Source organism: Helianthus annuus, chromosome 5 (assembly GCF_002127325.2).
Source record: "Helianthus annuus cultivar XRQ/B chromosome 5, HanXRQr2.0-SUNRISE, whole genome shotgun sequence".
NCBI classification, from domain to species: Eukaryota; Viridiplantae; Streptophyta; class Magnoliopsida; order Asterales; family Asteraceae; genus Helianthus; species Helianthus annuus.
The window spans coordinates 136726965-136742194 of record NC_035437.2 but is presented as its reverse complement, the minus strand read 5'-3'; the positions used below and the strand labels follow the sequence as shown (position 1 = coordinate 136742194).

The following is a 15230-nucleotide window of genomic DNA, read 5'->3' as shown; positions in this document are numbered from 1 at the left end:
CCAACCGAACATCCCGAATGTTTTCTCGGTTCAGGGATACTATCCGACGATAGAACCGAACCAATTCTCTCAATATTCCTCAAACGCCTTTGCCGCATTCCAACACTCACCGAACGTTTTTGCTCAACCGCAACAAAGTCAAGCCATACAACAATTGATGATGCGGGGTGCTTTTAGTATCTAACCCGTGAAACCCTTTCAGCCTGAACCGAACCCGACGCAACCCACCCGATCCGAACCCGACGAGGATGTCGAAGTTGTTCCCGAGACCCAACCGCAAAAAGGCAAACGAAGAAAAGGCAAGCAAGTTGTGGGTGAGCAACCGTCCAAACCAAAGGCGAAACCATGGACGCAACTCGAGGAAGAAGCCTTAGCGAAGGCTTACGTAGGCACATCCACACACCCGATAAAAGGTTCGTAAAAATAACTTTTGTTTTAAGTTTATATTTTGTAGTATTAGTTTTTTATCTTTTTGTAACATATTTTATAGGTAATAATCAAACGGGTGAGGGGTTTTGGAAGGCGGTTTTGGCAAAGTTCCTTGAGCTAATGGACCAAGGCCTGTATCGAGATATCGACCGGTGTCATCTAAGTGGCGAAAAATGAGCGGGTTCGTCAATAGGTTTTGCGAAGAACATAGTAAAATATATTCAAGTGGGCGTCGTATCGGCATGAGCGATGAGGATGTGTTTAAAAAGGCGTTGGATCTTTACAAGTTGAACAATGGTACCACGTTCGCACACGTTCACGTGTGGGAAATTATGCGAACGCACCAAAAATGGGCGCCGATTCCCAACGAGGTGGAGATGGCGAAGCGGCAAAGGACATCGGAATCCGGTAGTTATAGCCTCGGCGGATCGGACGCGAGGTGTCACATAAACTTAAACGATGATGCCGAGTTCGACGAAGAAGAATACGCCGTACATGAAGCGGAGCGTCCCCCGGGCCAAGACAAATCAAAGAAGGAGTGGACGAAGGAGAAAGAAAAGCAAAAGGTCTACCCAAAGATGGACGAGTTTATGACCCAATTTAAAACGTACACCGAGGTCACGTCCCAAAAGGCGAGGGCGAAGGAGCGGGCCATGGAAGAAAAGTCACGCATGGTGGGAGAAAAGATTCGATTGTCCGATGAAAAGATTCGGCTCAAGGAATAGGAAATATTAACGATGGATGTTGATAGTTATCACGAGCCGAAACGTTCGACTTTGATAAAACTACAAAATGACATCATGAAGAAGTATCAAAGTGGTTGATTTTTTTAATTTATTAGGATTTTTTTTAAGTTTATGTTTTTTTTTTTAAAAGTTTATGTATTGTTTTTTAATATTAATGAAAATATCCTCTTAATTTTTTTGTTAAATTTTAAAAAAAAAGTGGGAGATTAAAATATATATATAGGTTTAGGATCCTGTACAAAGTGCTTAATTTGTAAGAAGTGTAAGAAATATTCCTGGAATGACAAGTGTCCATCCTCTTAATTAATTCAAAAGGGTAGTTTTGTAATTGTACATTTTGTCATTTAATTCAAATATCAGCGAATTATATGGTAACCAGCGAATTATATGGTAACCGTCATCAATCTCCAAAAAATCGACGAATTTCTTCATACTTTATCATAAATAGATCTATAATCAGATTCATGGCGTGGTGTTTTAAAACAACTGGATAAATTGACTATGATGTTGGTCATGGTGTTTTATATAGAAGGTTGTTGGGGATTCCAGATAAAACACATTGACTTGAATCATGGCGTGGTGTTTTATCTGGTGACATTGTTCATGGCATAGTGTTTTAAACATCTGGAGACAAAACACCACGCCATGAACAATGTCTCCAGATAAAACACCACGGCATGAATAATGTCTCCAGATAAAACACCACACCATGAACAATGTCTCCAGATAAAACACCACGATATGAACAATGTCTCCAGATAAAACACCACGCCATGAATAATGTCTCATGATAAAACACTACGCCACGAACAATGTCTCCAGATAAAACACCACGCCATCAACAATGTCTCCAGATAAAACACCATGACTTGAATCTGCGATTACGTTTTAAAAATCTGGGAATGTTTTAAAGTATGAAGAAATTTGCTGATTTTTTTTTGGAGATTGATGGCGGTTACATATAATTCGCTGATTTTTAGGAGTTTGATGGTTGTGTTTGAAACGGTTACCATATTTGAAAGAATGGAAAAGACACTATTGCCCTTCAATTTTACAAAAGCCCCTTCTAATTAAAACACAATTTACATTTTAATACCCTTTTGATCTCAACCATTAGATCAAAGATCCAATGGTTTAAAACACTTCTTACACTTCTTACACTTTAGACACTTTTTACCATATCCCTACCCTATATATATATATATATATATATATATATATAAAAGTGGTGGGATATGATCATCTAGGATCATCCTCCCATTTCCACTAGTTTTGTGGGATGGACCATCCTCCCAAGGATGGTGATGTGGCGATGACGTGGCGAATCATCCTCCCTTAGAGGATCATCCCTGTACCATGTAGCCTTAGCTACATGTGTTAGCTTAATTTAATTTTCAGAAAATAACAATGTAGTTATTATGTCGATTATGATTAACTACTAATTTTCACTTGTGTGATGTCCTGAGTAGAAAATAAAGTGATGATATATTGAAAAAGGTATCAATACGTGTTTTACATCCAATCCAAAACAATAAAATGAATATTAATATGGGTTCCGATAATATCGATACTGTAAATTGATACAATTCCTTTGTTTATTATTGAGGCTAAACAACCAATATATACGAACAATACAGAGGGAATTGAAGAGATAATAAAGAAAAGGATATATCTACACCTAATCTAATAATTACGAATAATCACAAATTGATTTACAAAGCATATGCCAATAATATCAAGAGATATTATCGGCTAACAGTCCCCCGCAGTTTGAGCCGTAGAAGACCGAAGGCACAAGCTGGATCGAAAACGTTAAAAGAGGTGCTTCGGTACTCCTTTGGTGAAGATGTCAGCGTATTGGTAATCGGCTGGGACATGGAGGACTTTAATAGTGCCAAGACGAACCTTTTCTCGAACAAAGTGAATATCCATTTCGATATGTTTAGTGCGTTGATGTTGAACTGGATTTTTAGCAAGATAGACAGTCGATATGTTGTCACAATAAATGAGTGTGGCATGTCGTACCGGTAGGTGAAGTTTGAGGAGGAGATTACGAATCCAACTAATTTCAGCTATTGCATTGGTGACATCTCGATATTCAGCTTCGGCACTGGAGCGAGAAATGGTAGGTTGCCACTTGGAGGACCAAGATATTAAGTTGCCTCCTAAGTAGACGCAATAACCGGAGGTTGATCGCCGCGAGTCGGGACAACCACCCCAATTCGCATCAGAATATGCTGCGAGGTCCGCGGATTTGGAGGGGGAAATAAATAGACCATGTGAGATAGTCCCTTTGATGTAGCGTAGGATTTGTTTGAGAAATTGAAATGCGGTTCTCGTGGGGCATGCATGAACAGACAAACTTGCTGAACCGCGTATGATTTATCTGATATGGTAATAGTAAGGTATTGTAAGGCACCAGCTAAACTTCTGTATAAAGAACTATCAGAGAAAAGTGTACCGGTGTCAGCACTAAGTTTAGAACCAACCCCGACTGGAGTACTGACAGATTTGCAGTTGGACATGTTTACACGAGCCAATATATCTGATGCGTATGTAGATTGAGATAGAAAAAGACCACCATTACGTTTTTGAATTGCAATGCCGAGAAAATGATGAAGATTTCCAAGGTCGGTCATTTTAAATTCAGTGGAGAGTGATTTGATGATGTTTTGTAGAAGCGAATCACTCGAAGCTGTGATGATGATGTCGTCTACATATAGTAACAAGAAGGCCATTTGATCACCTTTATGATATATAAGTAAGGAGGTGTCACAAATGCTACTTTTGAATCCACATTTGGTGACGTAACTGGCAAACCGATGATACCAAGCCCTAGGTGCTTGCTTAAGACCATAAAGAGATTTGTGTAGTTTGCAAACATGTTTAGGATGATCATGAGAACCAAAACCTGGGGGCTGAAACATATAAACTGTTTCCTTGAGATGTCCATGCAAAAATGCGTTTTTGGCGTCGAGTTGTCGTATGGGCCAATTTCTAGACGTTGCAAGATTGAGGACAATGCGTATTGTCGTGGGTTTAACCACGGGACTGAAAGTTTATTCGCAATCGACACCTATTGTTTGACTTTTCCCATTAACGACTAACCGTGCTTTGTGTCGTTCCAATGTACCATCTGAAGGAAATTTGTGTTTGAATAACCACATGCATCGGTTGATAGGCACGCCCTGCGGACGCGGTACAAGTTCCCACGTATTGTTTGCCAGTAGAGCTTCATACTCGTTAGTCATGGCAACTTTCCAGTTAGGGTCAGTGAGTGCAGTTAAATGAGATTTCGGTAGAGGTGAGATGGAAAGTGAGGATGTCATGAGGAGGGATAGCGGTTGGAGGGGTTTAAAAATCCCGGGGTGGGAATGAGTTTGCATGGGGTGGAGGTTAGTGGCTGCGGAGCTTTCGGGTGGATGGTCGGGTACAGGAGGGTTAGGAATGGGTGGAGACGAGTTGAGATGTTTGGTTGTAAGGTCTTGGGTAGGTGAGTCGTGGAAGAGGGAATGGTATGCGGATGGAAGTGTGGTCTGCGGACTGTGTAATGGTGTTTGATGGTGTTGGCCCGAGGTGTTTGTGGGCTGTGGAGTGTGTGTCACACCCCAACGATGGCGGAAACATCAGGGCGCGGCACTAAGCGTTCAGATTGCTAAAAGTTTCCATAACACTAATAGTCTCAATATAGATTAATCCAATTTCATAAAAATTGTCTAAAAAGTCAACCACAATCAACCACCACAATAAGTATCAAATTACATCAAAACTCAAATATTGTTCAAATTTACTGATTTAGCTAGGTGAATTTCTAAGCATCATCCTAGCTTGTTCTTGTTCCAGCTACTATCAACCTGCAACATGTATTAAAATACTATCAACAAAAATGTTGGCGAGTATACAAGTTTGAGTAGATAATAGCATAATAGTTTAAAAACGTTCCAAAAACTCGTATCTAGCATAAACACGTATAAAAAGTTTCACCATGCTATTAAACGCAGTCCAAGTGATAGCCTAAGTTTCCAATGCGTTAGATGCCTTCCCCAAGACTCAAGGGAAGCTAAATGTCTCCTCCTAACAATACCCCAAAGATTAACGGGGAGGTGCATTACCCCTATAGCGCTACCATTGTTAAGGCGGAACTACACGCAAGGATTAAACGTTCACATAGCATAAAAGTCTCAAGAATCACAAGTTTCAAGTTTCATGTTCACAGCGGATAGAGTACGTTTCAAATAGTTTCAAGTGTCAAGTGTCAAGTTTATAGAATACATGTTGCTTCCCAAAAGTGACTAAAACAAAAAGGGATCGAAGGGAGCGTCGGAGTTAGCCTGATTATAGTTTAACAATATGAGTGTTGAACAGAATGTCGAATCGTGCAAGCATCTGATAAAAGTGTCTGATAGGTTTCCAGCTCGGATGGTTATCCGGACGGATGGTCATCCGGTCGAATGAACATTCGGCCCAGATGGAACCCATTCGATCGGACGGTCGTTCGGACAGTTGATTAGTAGTGTGTTGCAAAAATGTTTCAAACTTTTGAAGTTTTCATTGTAATATAAGATCAAGTCATTCGATCAGATTGTCATCCGGTCGGATGACCGTTCGGTCGGATGACCGTTCGGTCGGATGACCGTTCGGTCGGATGACTGTTCGAGTGTAAGTTTAATAGCTAAAAGATCTGAGTCAAAATAGTTTAAGTTTTGAAGGCTACGGGGAACAGGTCGTTATGTCGGATGGTCGTTCGATCGGATAATCATCCGATCGGACGATCATTCGGCTGTTGTGACCTTGCTCCCTTGAAACCTTCATAAAATTTCTAAGTTTGAGCTTAACGGAGATGGCGCGATATTGTGTCAAACAACAACGACTACATCAAGTCTAACTCACTTGATCGGATGGGAATCACCCCATCCGATCGGACTAAGTGTCCTTAATGAAATTTCCATGTTCAACCCGAAGTGCGGTCATGATACCTGGTCGAATAACGGTGTTCGTTTATGTTTAAGTTTGGGATTTTACTCAACTTTTAATCTTGAAAAGCCTACTTTTGATTAGATATATGTTTTGCAGGTCTAGCGAAGATTAAGGTGCTTTTGGGGAGCTTTACGAGCCACCAGGACGAAAAACGGACAACCGGGACGCGAAACGGGTCAACCGGGAACTCAAGAAGCGAAAAAACAGGTTTTCAAGAGATGAGAGCCCGTCGCCGACGCCTCCCAAGGCCGTCGGCGACGCACGGTGGAAAAGGGCGTCGCCCAACTTGTTCGTAACCAGGAAAATGGCGAGTATGAGGTTTTCAAGAATGGGGAGGGCGTCGCCGACGGGTCCCAGGCCATCGGTGACGACCCTTGGAATGCTGAAACGCGAATTTTGTTGAATTGGTTGTTGGGAACGAGTATAAGGACTTTTGACCATTCAATTCAGGAGTTACAGGGTTTTTGAGTTTGAATATTGATCTTGGAGCCAAGACACATCTATCTTACACCACCAATCCATCACCAATCATCGTTTTATCACCATTCATTACCCGAATCATTTGATTCACCATTCGATTCTTCATCACCACCATTCCAAAACCCTAATCCATCCATCATTGAAATCAATCACCATCATCCTTCATCGCAACACCTAACCTTCATCATTCACCATTCTACAAGTTCCAAGATGATTCAAATCAAGTCTCTAACATCTGCTGATCAAGTCCTGTACACCATGAGCAGCTAATTTCTTGGAGGTTTCACCCCGGTGTAGACTCTTGTAAGATTTTGGGTTTATTATGTTTTGATGTTTGCTTTGTGACAACTTGAATTACGTTTGAATCTTTAGACAATTGTCCTACGTTTGTATTGAATTTGCGAATTGTTGAGTGAATGATTAAATTTGACTTTGTGAAACGAATACACGTATTTATGCCTTGTCTTTTGATAGGATTTGTTAGTCCAAGGTAATGAAGTGCATCGTGGTCTGTTGTCTATGACGTTGATAGCGATTGGCACCTAAGCTTTGTGATTGTTGACCCGTTAATGAATTAATTCGAGTAAATCAAATTAAAACGCATAGTAATCCTAGGTCTTGCATTGGTTGAAACCGGGTGTGAACCATGTTATTCCATATTGTTTTATTAACCAAGTTTCTTAGAATTGTTAATCTTTCGTAGTTAATCAATCCAATCAATTTTGTTTAGTTCATTTAACATCTTTTCAATAACCAAAAATTATAAAAACAAGTTAGCAAGCTTCATAAATTGTGACACTCGTTTAAATTCAGGGTAATTTGAGTATATAAATATTATCTTTGACCAGAGCGCGACACTCTGATCAGGTCATCTCTCCGGTGGGAGCTTGTTTTCAGACCGGTTCTCAACTAAGGGACGAGTGGAGAACTTGAATGAGTCTAGATCCCATCAGTTTTGAGTGAAAAGGGGAAAATGTCACACCCCGATATTATTACCGGTGGGCCCGGTGGGGAGTATCGTGACGTAGTTGATATCATCATAGTCAATAATCACAGTTTAAATGCACAACGGAAGTCTAAAAGTAAATTATACAAACCGAGTTTAAAGTAACATAATGTGACAACCCTAAAAATTACGGGTATCCGTACAATTAATTTATATTTAATTTGTGCTTAATGACTGTGCTGATTACAACTGTTGATTTAACTGCTTATTGGTCTCCGCTACATACATACACATGCATCACCTTCATACTGTCACTCCATTTATTACACACAAAACAATAGTGACAAACTTGATGCACAAAAACACAGTTAGCACGGTGAGCGGATAACCCAGTAAACATGCTGACATTGCCAGCACTAGACAGACATTGTCTCTAAGGCCAGAATGAGCCGGGAATAGATTACTACACTAGTAGGGAGTGTAGGGAAGTGAGGATCATAAGACTGCGTCACTAGGTGATAGTTATAGTGCCGGGAAGTGCCTAAAATATACTTTAACTGCAAATTCTGCACTTTTAAATAAAATTCAGCATTTAAATATGCTAGTAATGTGCAAAAGCTTGACAAAATGATCCTGTATACCTTCTAAAGTATTGGGAATTTAATGTGTTACTAAAAACACTATAAAAGACACTTTAAAGCTTTATGTAGCACTTTAACGGATCAATATCCAACCGAACAACCGGACTTTACCTGGAACACAAAAATATTGCCAAGCACATTGTTCTTACTTTTCTGAGCTAGTTAGGGTCCCCGAACACCTTAACACACTTTATAAATAACAATACACCCTAACACACTAACTTAACCTTTAAATTCTAACTAGATTGAAACTATATCTTTGAAATCCAACAAGACACCCCCCCCCATGGGGACGGTTACATGGGGACTTACACACAAGATTTGTTGATTATTTTATTGGATATTGATTGGTACTTAAGGAGCATAAGACACAAGGGGTAATGGGATGTTGGAGTTCACTTATATATACACACAAGTCCTTACACACCCACCTTCATCTTCACCAAACAACCAACTTCTTTCTCTCCTCTACACCACCACCTACGGCCGCCCTCTCTCCACCACCATCCACCCATCTTCAACCTTGATTCAATCATTCCTCTTACACACAAAGGTGCAAGGTGACATACAAACAAGCTTGGTGTGTTCGGAAGCTCAAGGACCTCTCTCGTTTTCTTTTAACCACCACATTTCTTCACTTGAACTCTCCTAGCCTTGTGCTAGTGGTAAGCACTTAGATCCTTGTATTTTACTTGTTATTTAAATGGTTAATGATGTTTAAAGATCAAAAACATAAGAACTCTAAGAACTTAAACAAGACTTGAAACATAAAGGAGGAAGAATGGTTAAAGTAGTGAAGTATTGTTAAGATAATGAAGTAATCATGTTAAATCTGAGTAATACAAACAATAATCTGCTGTAAATAACCCGTGTTATGAGATAAATCGTATTAGAAAGGATGACGATCGTATGTGTGCGTTTTAGTAACATTTAACCTTTAAACAGCATGCTGATTTGCACTTTCAGCCGACTTTAACTGGCTGTAAACATGTCATAACTTAACGAAAAATGTATTTTCTGAAATCTGGATTTATGTATTATGAAATACGGTTCCAATGGCACTGGAATCATAATTTTTGGACTTCGTTTACTATTTTTAAAGCGTCATTTTGTAACAGCAGCTAGAGCTGCATTTTTGCTGCTGAAAATATGCGTCCTGTTTTCAGTCATAACTTGAATTCTGTGTAGGGTTAGATCATAAAATTTATACTGGAGATGGTCACTGTTGTCGCCGTGATCCTCAACTGGAATTTCGTAAATCGGACTTTCGATGTATTTTAAACAAATTATTCCGTGGACTGCAGACAGAAAAAGATAAATCTGATTTCAGCCCGGAAAATGATTTTCTATAAAATATTGGTGATGATTTGGACCCCGATATTTTTAGACAATAATATTTAGATCGTATAAGTCATTCTGTAAAAATTTGGGAATTTATGGAATAAGATAACTATTTTATTAAAATACCCGAAAACAACCCAATTTTGTATATTAAAACTGTAACGATATAAGTAGTATTTAACATGTCTAAATGTCGGGATGGTTATTTGAGAACGAGCTAATATGATTTTACAAAAGAAAATGATACGCTTGTAAGCGTGGACACCTCCAGTTACAGAGGAAACTCTGGCGAATTTTTTCTAGAAATATAACACTTAGAAATATTTTTGGTGACAAGTGTTTAGAAATATATTTTTAACTTGTTTTCAAAATATAAATTTCGCCATGATTTTTATTACAAAGAAACCAAGTGTCGGAGGTGGATTTTCGTAAATGAAAACTTGTTAAATATATATTGAGAATATATATTTCATAATAAAACGCTTGTGTGCTTACGTGATTATTTTGTGAACTAGATATTACCCTAAAAATAACATAACTTGAAAATATCATGAAAGTACGATTCCAAAATAATACCAACGCTCTCACAAAAATGATTATTTAAGCTACACAAGTAATGTTATATTACGAACGTCGGAACGTAACTTACGAACTTTTTCAGAAAGTCCCTTTATACATATGTTTTTAGTGGAATATTATTTTGGAAATCAAGGAAGTAAAAGTATATTATTTTTGGGAAAAATACATATATTTTGGAAATAAGTTATTTTGGACAAATAAGTTAAGTATATTTTCTAAGTGGGACTTAAAAATATATTTTCGGAATTATAAAGCATACATGTATTAAAAACCCCATCCTTGGGAAGGAAACACGAATACGAATACTCGAGAAGTACTAATAGAGAAATATTGTATAAACAATTATTCCGAAACTAAATACAATTGTTATAACTTGGAATAATACCATAATCGTAACTCAAAAACATACGTACTAAGACAAGGCACGACCCGTTCGTCTAATAGACGTTAGACCATTGTAGGTAGTCATGTTTGCCGTGGAGATTTGGGTTACAAGTACGAAGACGCAATACTGTGAGTTCATATCCCCCTTTTCTCTTAACTGTTTTCAGTTTTTATACTTCGGGGGTGAAATACATGTTACTATGATTACGAATACTTTTTACATGGTATGGTTAGCATAAGGAGGGTTACTACTTAGATCATGTGAGTGGGTAGGCTGAAACTAGAGGCCATTAATCCTCATTGTAGGACCGAGGGTCATTAGCGGTAGATCTATCTGGGTGTAGCGAGCCCAACCCCTGAGTCCGCCGAATGAACCAGGTGGTGACTTTGAGCCCGACGCAAAAATCTGCTAGGTTTTGAGTCTTCCTACAGCACTTCACACATATCATCGGCCTTACAACCCAATGGTGATCTCTTTTTCCTTAATTGCTACATACCAGAGATTTTCATACATACGAACATTTTTACAAAGGCTTATACATACTCACTTACACATGAACTCGCTCAACTCTATGTTGACTTTTCAAACTACATGTATTTCAGGGAACTAATGGATCTGGCACGGTATGCACATGTTTTCAAGCTGCGTTTGAATAAAGAAGTCATCCAGGGTTTAGAAGGTGTAACCTCTTCCTGGACGGGTTAAATATCTCTAAACCTAGTATTGTTTATAGTCTTTTGCTAAGTTTTTATGAACCCATTAAATCAAGTCAAGGTTTGTAACTTATTTTGTGACTGATGTTTTAAGACAAGTATAATATGGTGTTTTTCTAAACTCTATTAACGGGTGAATATCTCATGTTTTTATCATATAGCATTGTTATGATTGTTGCTATGGTATTAAGAAGTCACACCAAATAAACCCACGCTTCCGCAAAGCCAGGGTGTGACAGCTTGGTATCAAGGCCTCGATCATAGCGAACTAAGATTCCTTCTCGAGTCTAGACTATGATCATCAGGGCTCTCACGAAAACGTTTTCAAACATTTTTACATTGCATACACTATACGTCCAGATCCAGGGAACAAACCTTTTTACAAACAAAAGGCCCAAATACACATTTCCAAATTTAAATTTATAATTCAGTCTGAGAGACTGGGGGAGTAGTCTGAGAGACTGAGGGAGTAGTCTGAGAGACTAGAAAGTTCAGTCTGAGAGGCTGGGAGGTTAGTCTAGTGGGACTAGAAAGTTCAGTCTGAGAGGCTGGGAGGATAGTCTGAGAGACTAGGAGGTTCAGTCTGAGAGGCTGGGACGATAGTTTGGGAAAGACTAGGATGATTACTTGCTTGCATTAATTAAGACTTATATGCTTATTGGATTTAAGGTTGATGTACGTGCATATGTAATAATTGTTCGCATATACTAATTGTTAACAATTACTATGGATATACATGCTACGCACCGGCACACATGTCATGAGTTATCAGACAATGATAACCCTACGACCACCGCCACAGATGATGAGAACTACAACTGCGCCAGAGACAATTACGTCAGATACTGAGAGTGATCCTGATACGCTAAGGACGAGGACGACTTCTAACAGTCCGTGCTACCAGGTTTTGGTGATACATCATCTTTGCTGATGGTTTCTCTGACAAGAATCTTTCTGTCACTCTTGTTTCAATCCATGACCACTCCATCACTGGTCATCCCGATGATGAACACACCATGGCTCCAATCCTTGATGATGCGCCTCCTGCGGACATGTCTACTGAAGGTTGGCTACTCGACAAACATTATATGACTACGTTGGCATGCTTATCGATGGTCCTCCTGCCGACGCCCATGATGATAGAAAATTAGACGAGAACACTGTTACTAACTTCACTTCTTAAGACCCCTGTTAACAAGCCATCCTCTGATTCTAGCATGCATTCAGACTCCTTTGAGTCTGTGATACCTGCAACCTTACAAACAGCTGGATTACAGCATTCTACTACTGACACAAGACGACGATGACATGGCTGCTGCCCTATCACCTGCTCGAGACACCACACCGTTACACGGCCCAGAGTCTTCTCTTGAGCTAACTTCTACACCTTTTGGATCAGCTTGATGTTGCGCTGATGTGTGTAAAACATATAAATTACATCAAATGAGGCATAAAATAACCCTTTTTAAGTACTAATGTTGGAAAAAGAGTGTTTTTGTCTTCCTTTTGTATTTTCAGGATGAAATGAGCTCAAATTCACAAAAGAAGCAAAAAGACAGCTAATTCTAACATAAATACAAGAAAAGGAACAAAAGTAGATTGCCCGACCCCTCAACGGCATCCTCCCAAGCAGAGAAGACAAAACAGAAGACTGAACACGCCCCGTGCTCAGCCAGCACGGGGCCGTGCCCAAGAAGCAGCAGAAAAGACAAACCTATAGAAGCTTCTATTGCCCACCACGGGGCCGTGTCCAGCGAGCACGGGGGCGTGGCGAAAGTACAGCAGGCGCATTAATTGTAATTGCGAATTACAATTAATGAAGAGAGAGTGTCAGACGGGCACGGGGGCGTGTCCAGCGGACACGGGGCCGTGCCCAGCCTTCTGTTCAGCCTATAAATAGGAGTGCTTGGTTTCATTTCAACTCATCCCTTGGCACACCACCTCTCTCACACTTCATCCACCACCCACCACCACCATAACACCATCATCCACCACCATCATCCATTGTCCATCGTAGAGTGTGTGAGTCGTCTCGGGATCCAAGATTGATCGTAAGAGTTCTTGACAATCAAGGCCATGTTTGCCTAAGTCTCTTACATCACTTGGTGAAGAAAAGTGTTTAGTATAATACTTTTTATTTTTAATCTTTTGCACTTTTTATTTGGTTTTGTATTAATGACTTTAATAACTAGTTGCTTATGTTGAAGGTGATCTTTCCTTATCGTTTGTCCGTGGTGTCTTGGCATTATTTTACTGTCTATATAAAATAACAGATTTTCACCATTCATATCTCCACGGTCTATATGGAGGTATGTTGGCTACCTGGTCGGGGGTTAAGGGAACGGTTTGGTAAGGGTCTTGCCCTTGTTCAGCGTTTAGAGGTCCTGCAAGGGACCTGGGTCAAATTTAGTAGGATCTCCTTCAATGCCCATAGGTATTGGATGGCGGGGATCCAAACTCTTTGACCCCCTCATAAGTTAACTACTATTAATACTATAACCCGACTATTTAGGACTGTATCCCTGCTGACTCAGACTACTTAGCCGAGGGTAACGTCACCGCCAAAAGCGGGGCCTACCACAATTTGCATTAATAACTTAATTAATTATCTTCCAATAATCCAACCCTTTAGGATTGTATCCTTGCTGACTCAAACTACTGGGTTGAGGGTAACGTCGCCTTCAAAAGAGGGGCCTACTACAACAACTAAGATAATCTCTTAAACAAGTGCAAAAGTGCGAAAATAATCAAAGGTTATACTAATACACGAGTCGGATCCAAGTGATTCATCTTGTCTATCTGTTTTTTATTTTATTTTATTTTTCAGCATTTAGTTAGTTTTTATTTTTCTAGTTTAAAAACCTTTTCTAACTTTTTGATTTGATTAGACGTTGAGGATAAACCGGTACTAAAAGCTCTTGTGTCCTTGGACGACCTCGGTATCTTACCAACACTATACTACGTCCACGATGGGTGCACTTGCCCATATGTGTGTTTAGTGTTAGTAAATATCGTGTTTTATAAATTTAAAACTTGGCTAAAAGTGTAAAAAGGGCTTAAATATACATCAAAAATATATAACACCTCGCACACATCAAGTTTTTGGCGCCGCTGCTGGGGACACAAGGATTTTAAGAAAGTTAGGAATCAACGGCCTAATCATATTTTTATTTTTATTTTTTTTAATTTTTAGGATTTTTCTTAGTTTTTCAGCTTCTGCAGAGCTCAGCACGGGCCGTGCCTGGTCGGACACGGGCCGTGCCCAGCATCGTTACTGGCAGTTTTTAGTTTTCCAAGTTACAGAAGGCTGACCACGGGGCTGTGTCGGTGCAACACGGGGTCATGTCCAACTTTCCAGTAACTGGGATCTGGAAAACAATTACTGTAACTCCGACCACGGGCCGTGTTCACTGAGCACGGGGCCGTGGTGAACCTTCTGACCAGCATTCTTTTCTGTTTTTATTGCAGGACTTGGAACCAGACGCCAATCCTATATAGTGTATGAGCTTCAGTTCTAATAAGGACATAAAAGAACCACTAGAAGAACCCGAACGCTTTCTCAGAAAAAGATTAAAAGCTAAAAACCAAGAGAAAGTTTCGGGTGATCCACCTCCAATGGCGGACCAACGTACCCTCATGGATTATCTACGACCCACCGTAGGTAACCTAGGCGCCGCTATCAATGCCCCGAATGTTGAAACTAATAACTTCGAACTTCGGCCGCATTTGATACAAATGCTCCAAAACTCCGCAACCATCCATGGGCTTGCGGACGAGGATCCCCATCTACATATTACTAATTTCTTAGAAATATGTGATACCTTTCGGATCAATGGAGCATCAAATGACGCCATCCGCCTCCGAATGTTTCCTTTCTCACTAAAAGACCGAGCAAAAGCTTGGCTGAACGCCCTCCCAGCTGGATCGGTAAACACCTGGGATGAACTAGCCCAAAAATTTCTATATAAGTATTTCCCTCCCGCTAAAACGGCT

The 15230-nt window shown here is 39.8% G+C and overlaps 1 protein-coding gene across 1 annotated transcript; it reads right to left on the bottom strand.

Annotated features, from left to right (window-relative positions):
- Window positions 1–3340: 3340 nt before the first annotated feature.
- LOC110943667 (uncharacterized mitochondrial protein AtMg00810-like) lies at window positions 3341–3913 on the bottom strand. Its single transcript, XM_022185401.1, has one exon. The coding sequence runs from the start codon at window positions 3911–3913 to the stop codon at window positions 3341–3343; it is 573 nt and encodes a 190-aa protein (XP_022041093.1).
- Window positions 3914–15230: the final 11317 nt, after the last annotated feature.

Bases quoted from the DNA above. Each gene is read 5' to 3' on its own strand.
- LOC110943667 (XM_022185401.1), bottom strand. From the start codon at position 3,913: ATGGCCTTCTTGTTACTATATGTAGACGACATCATCATCACAGCTTCG.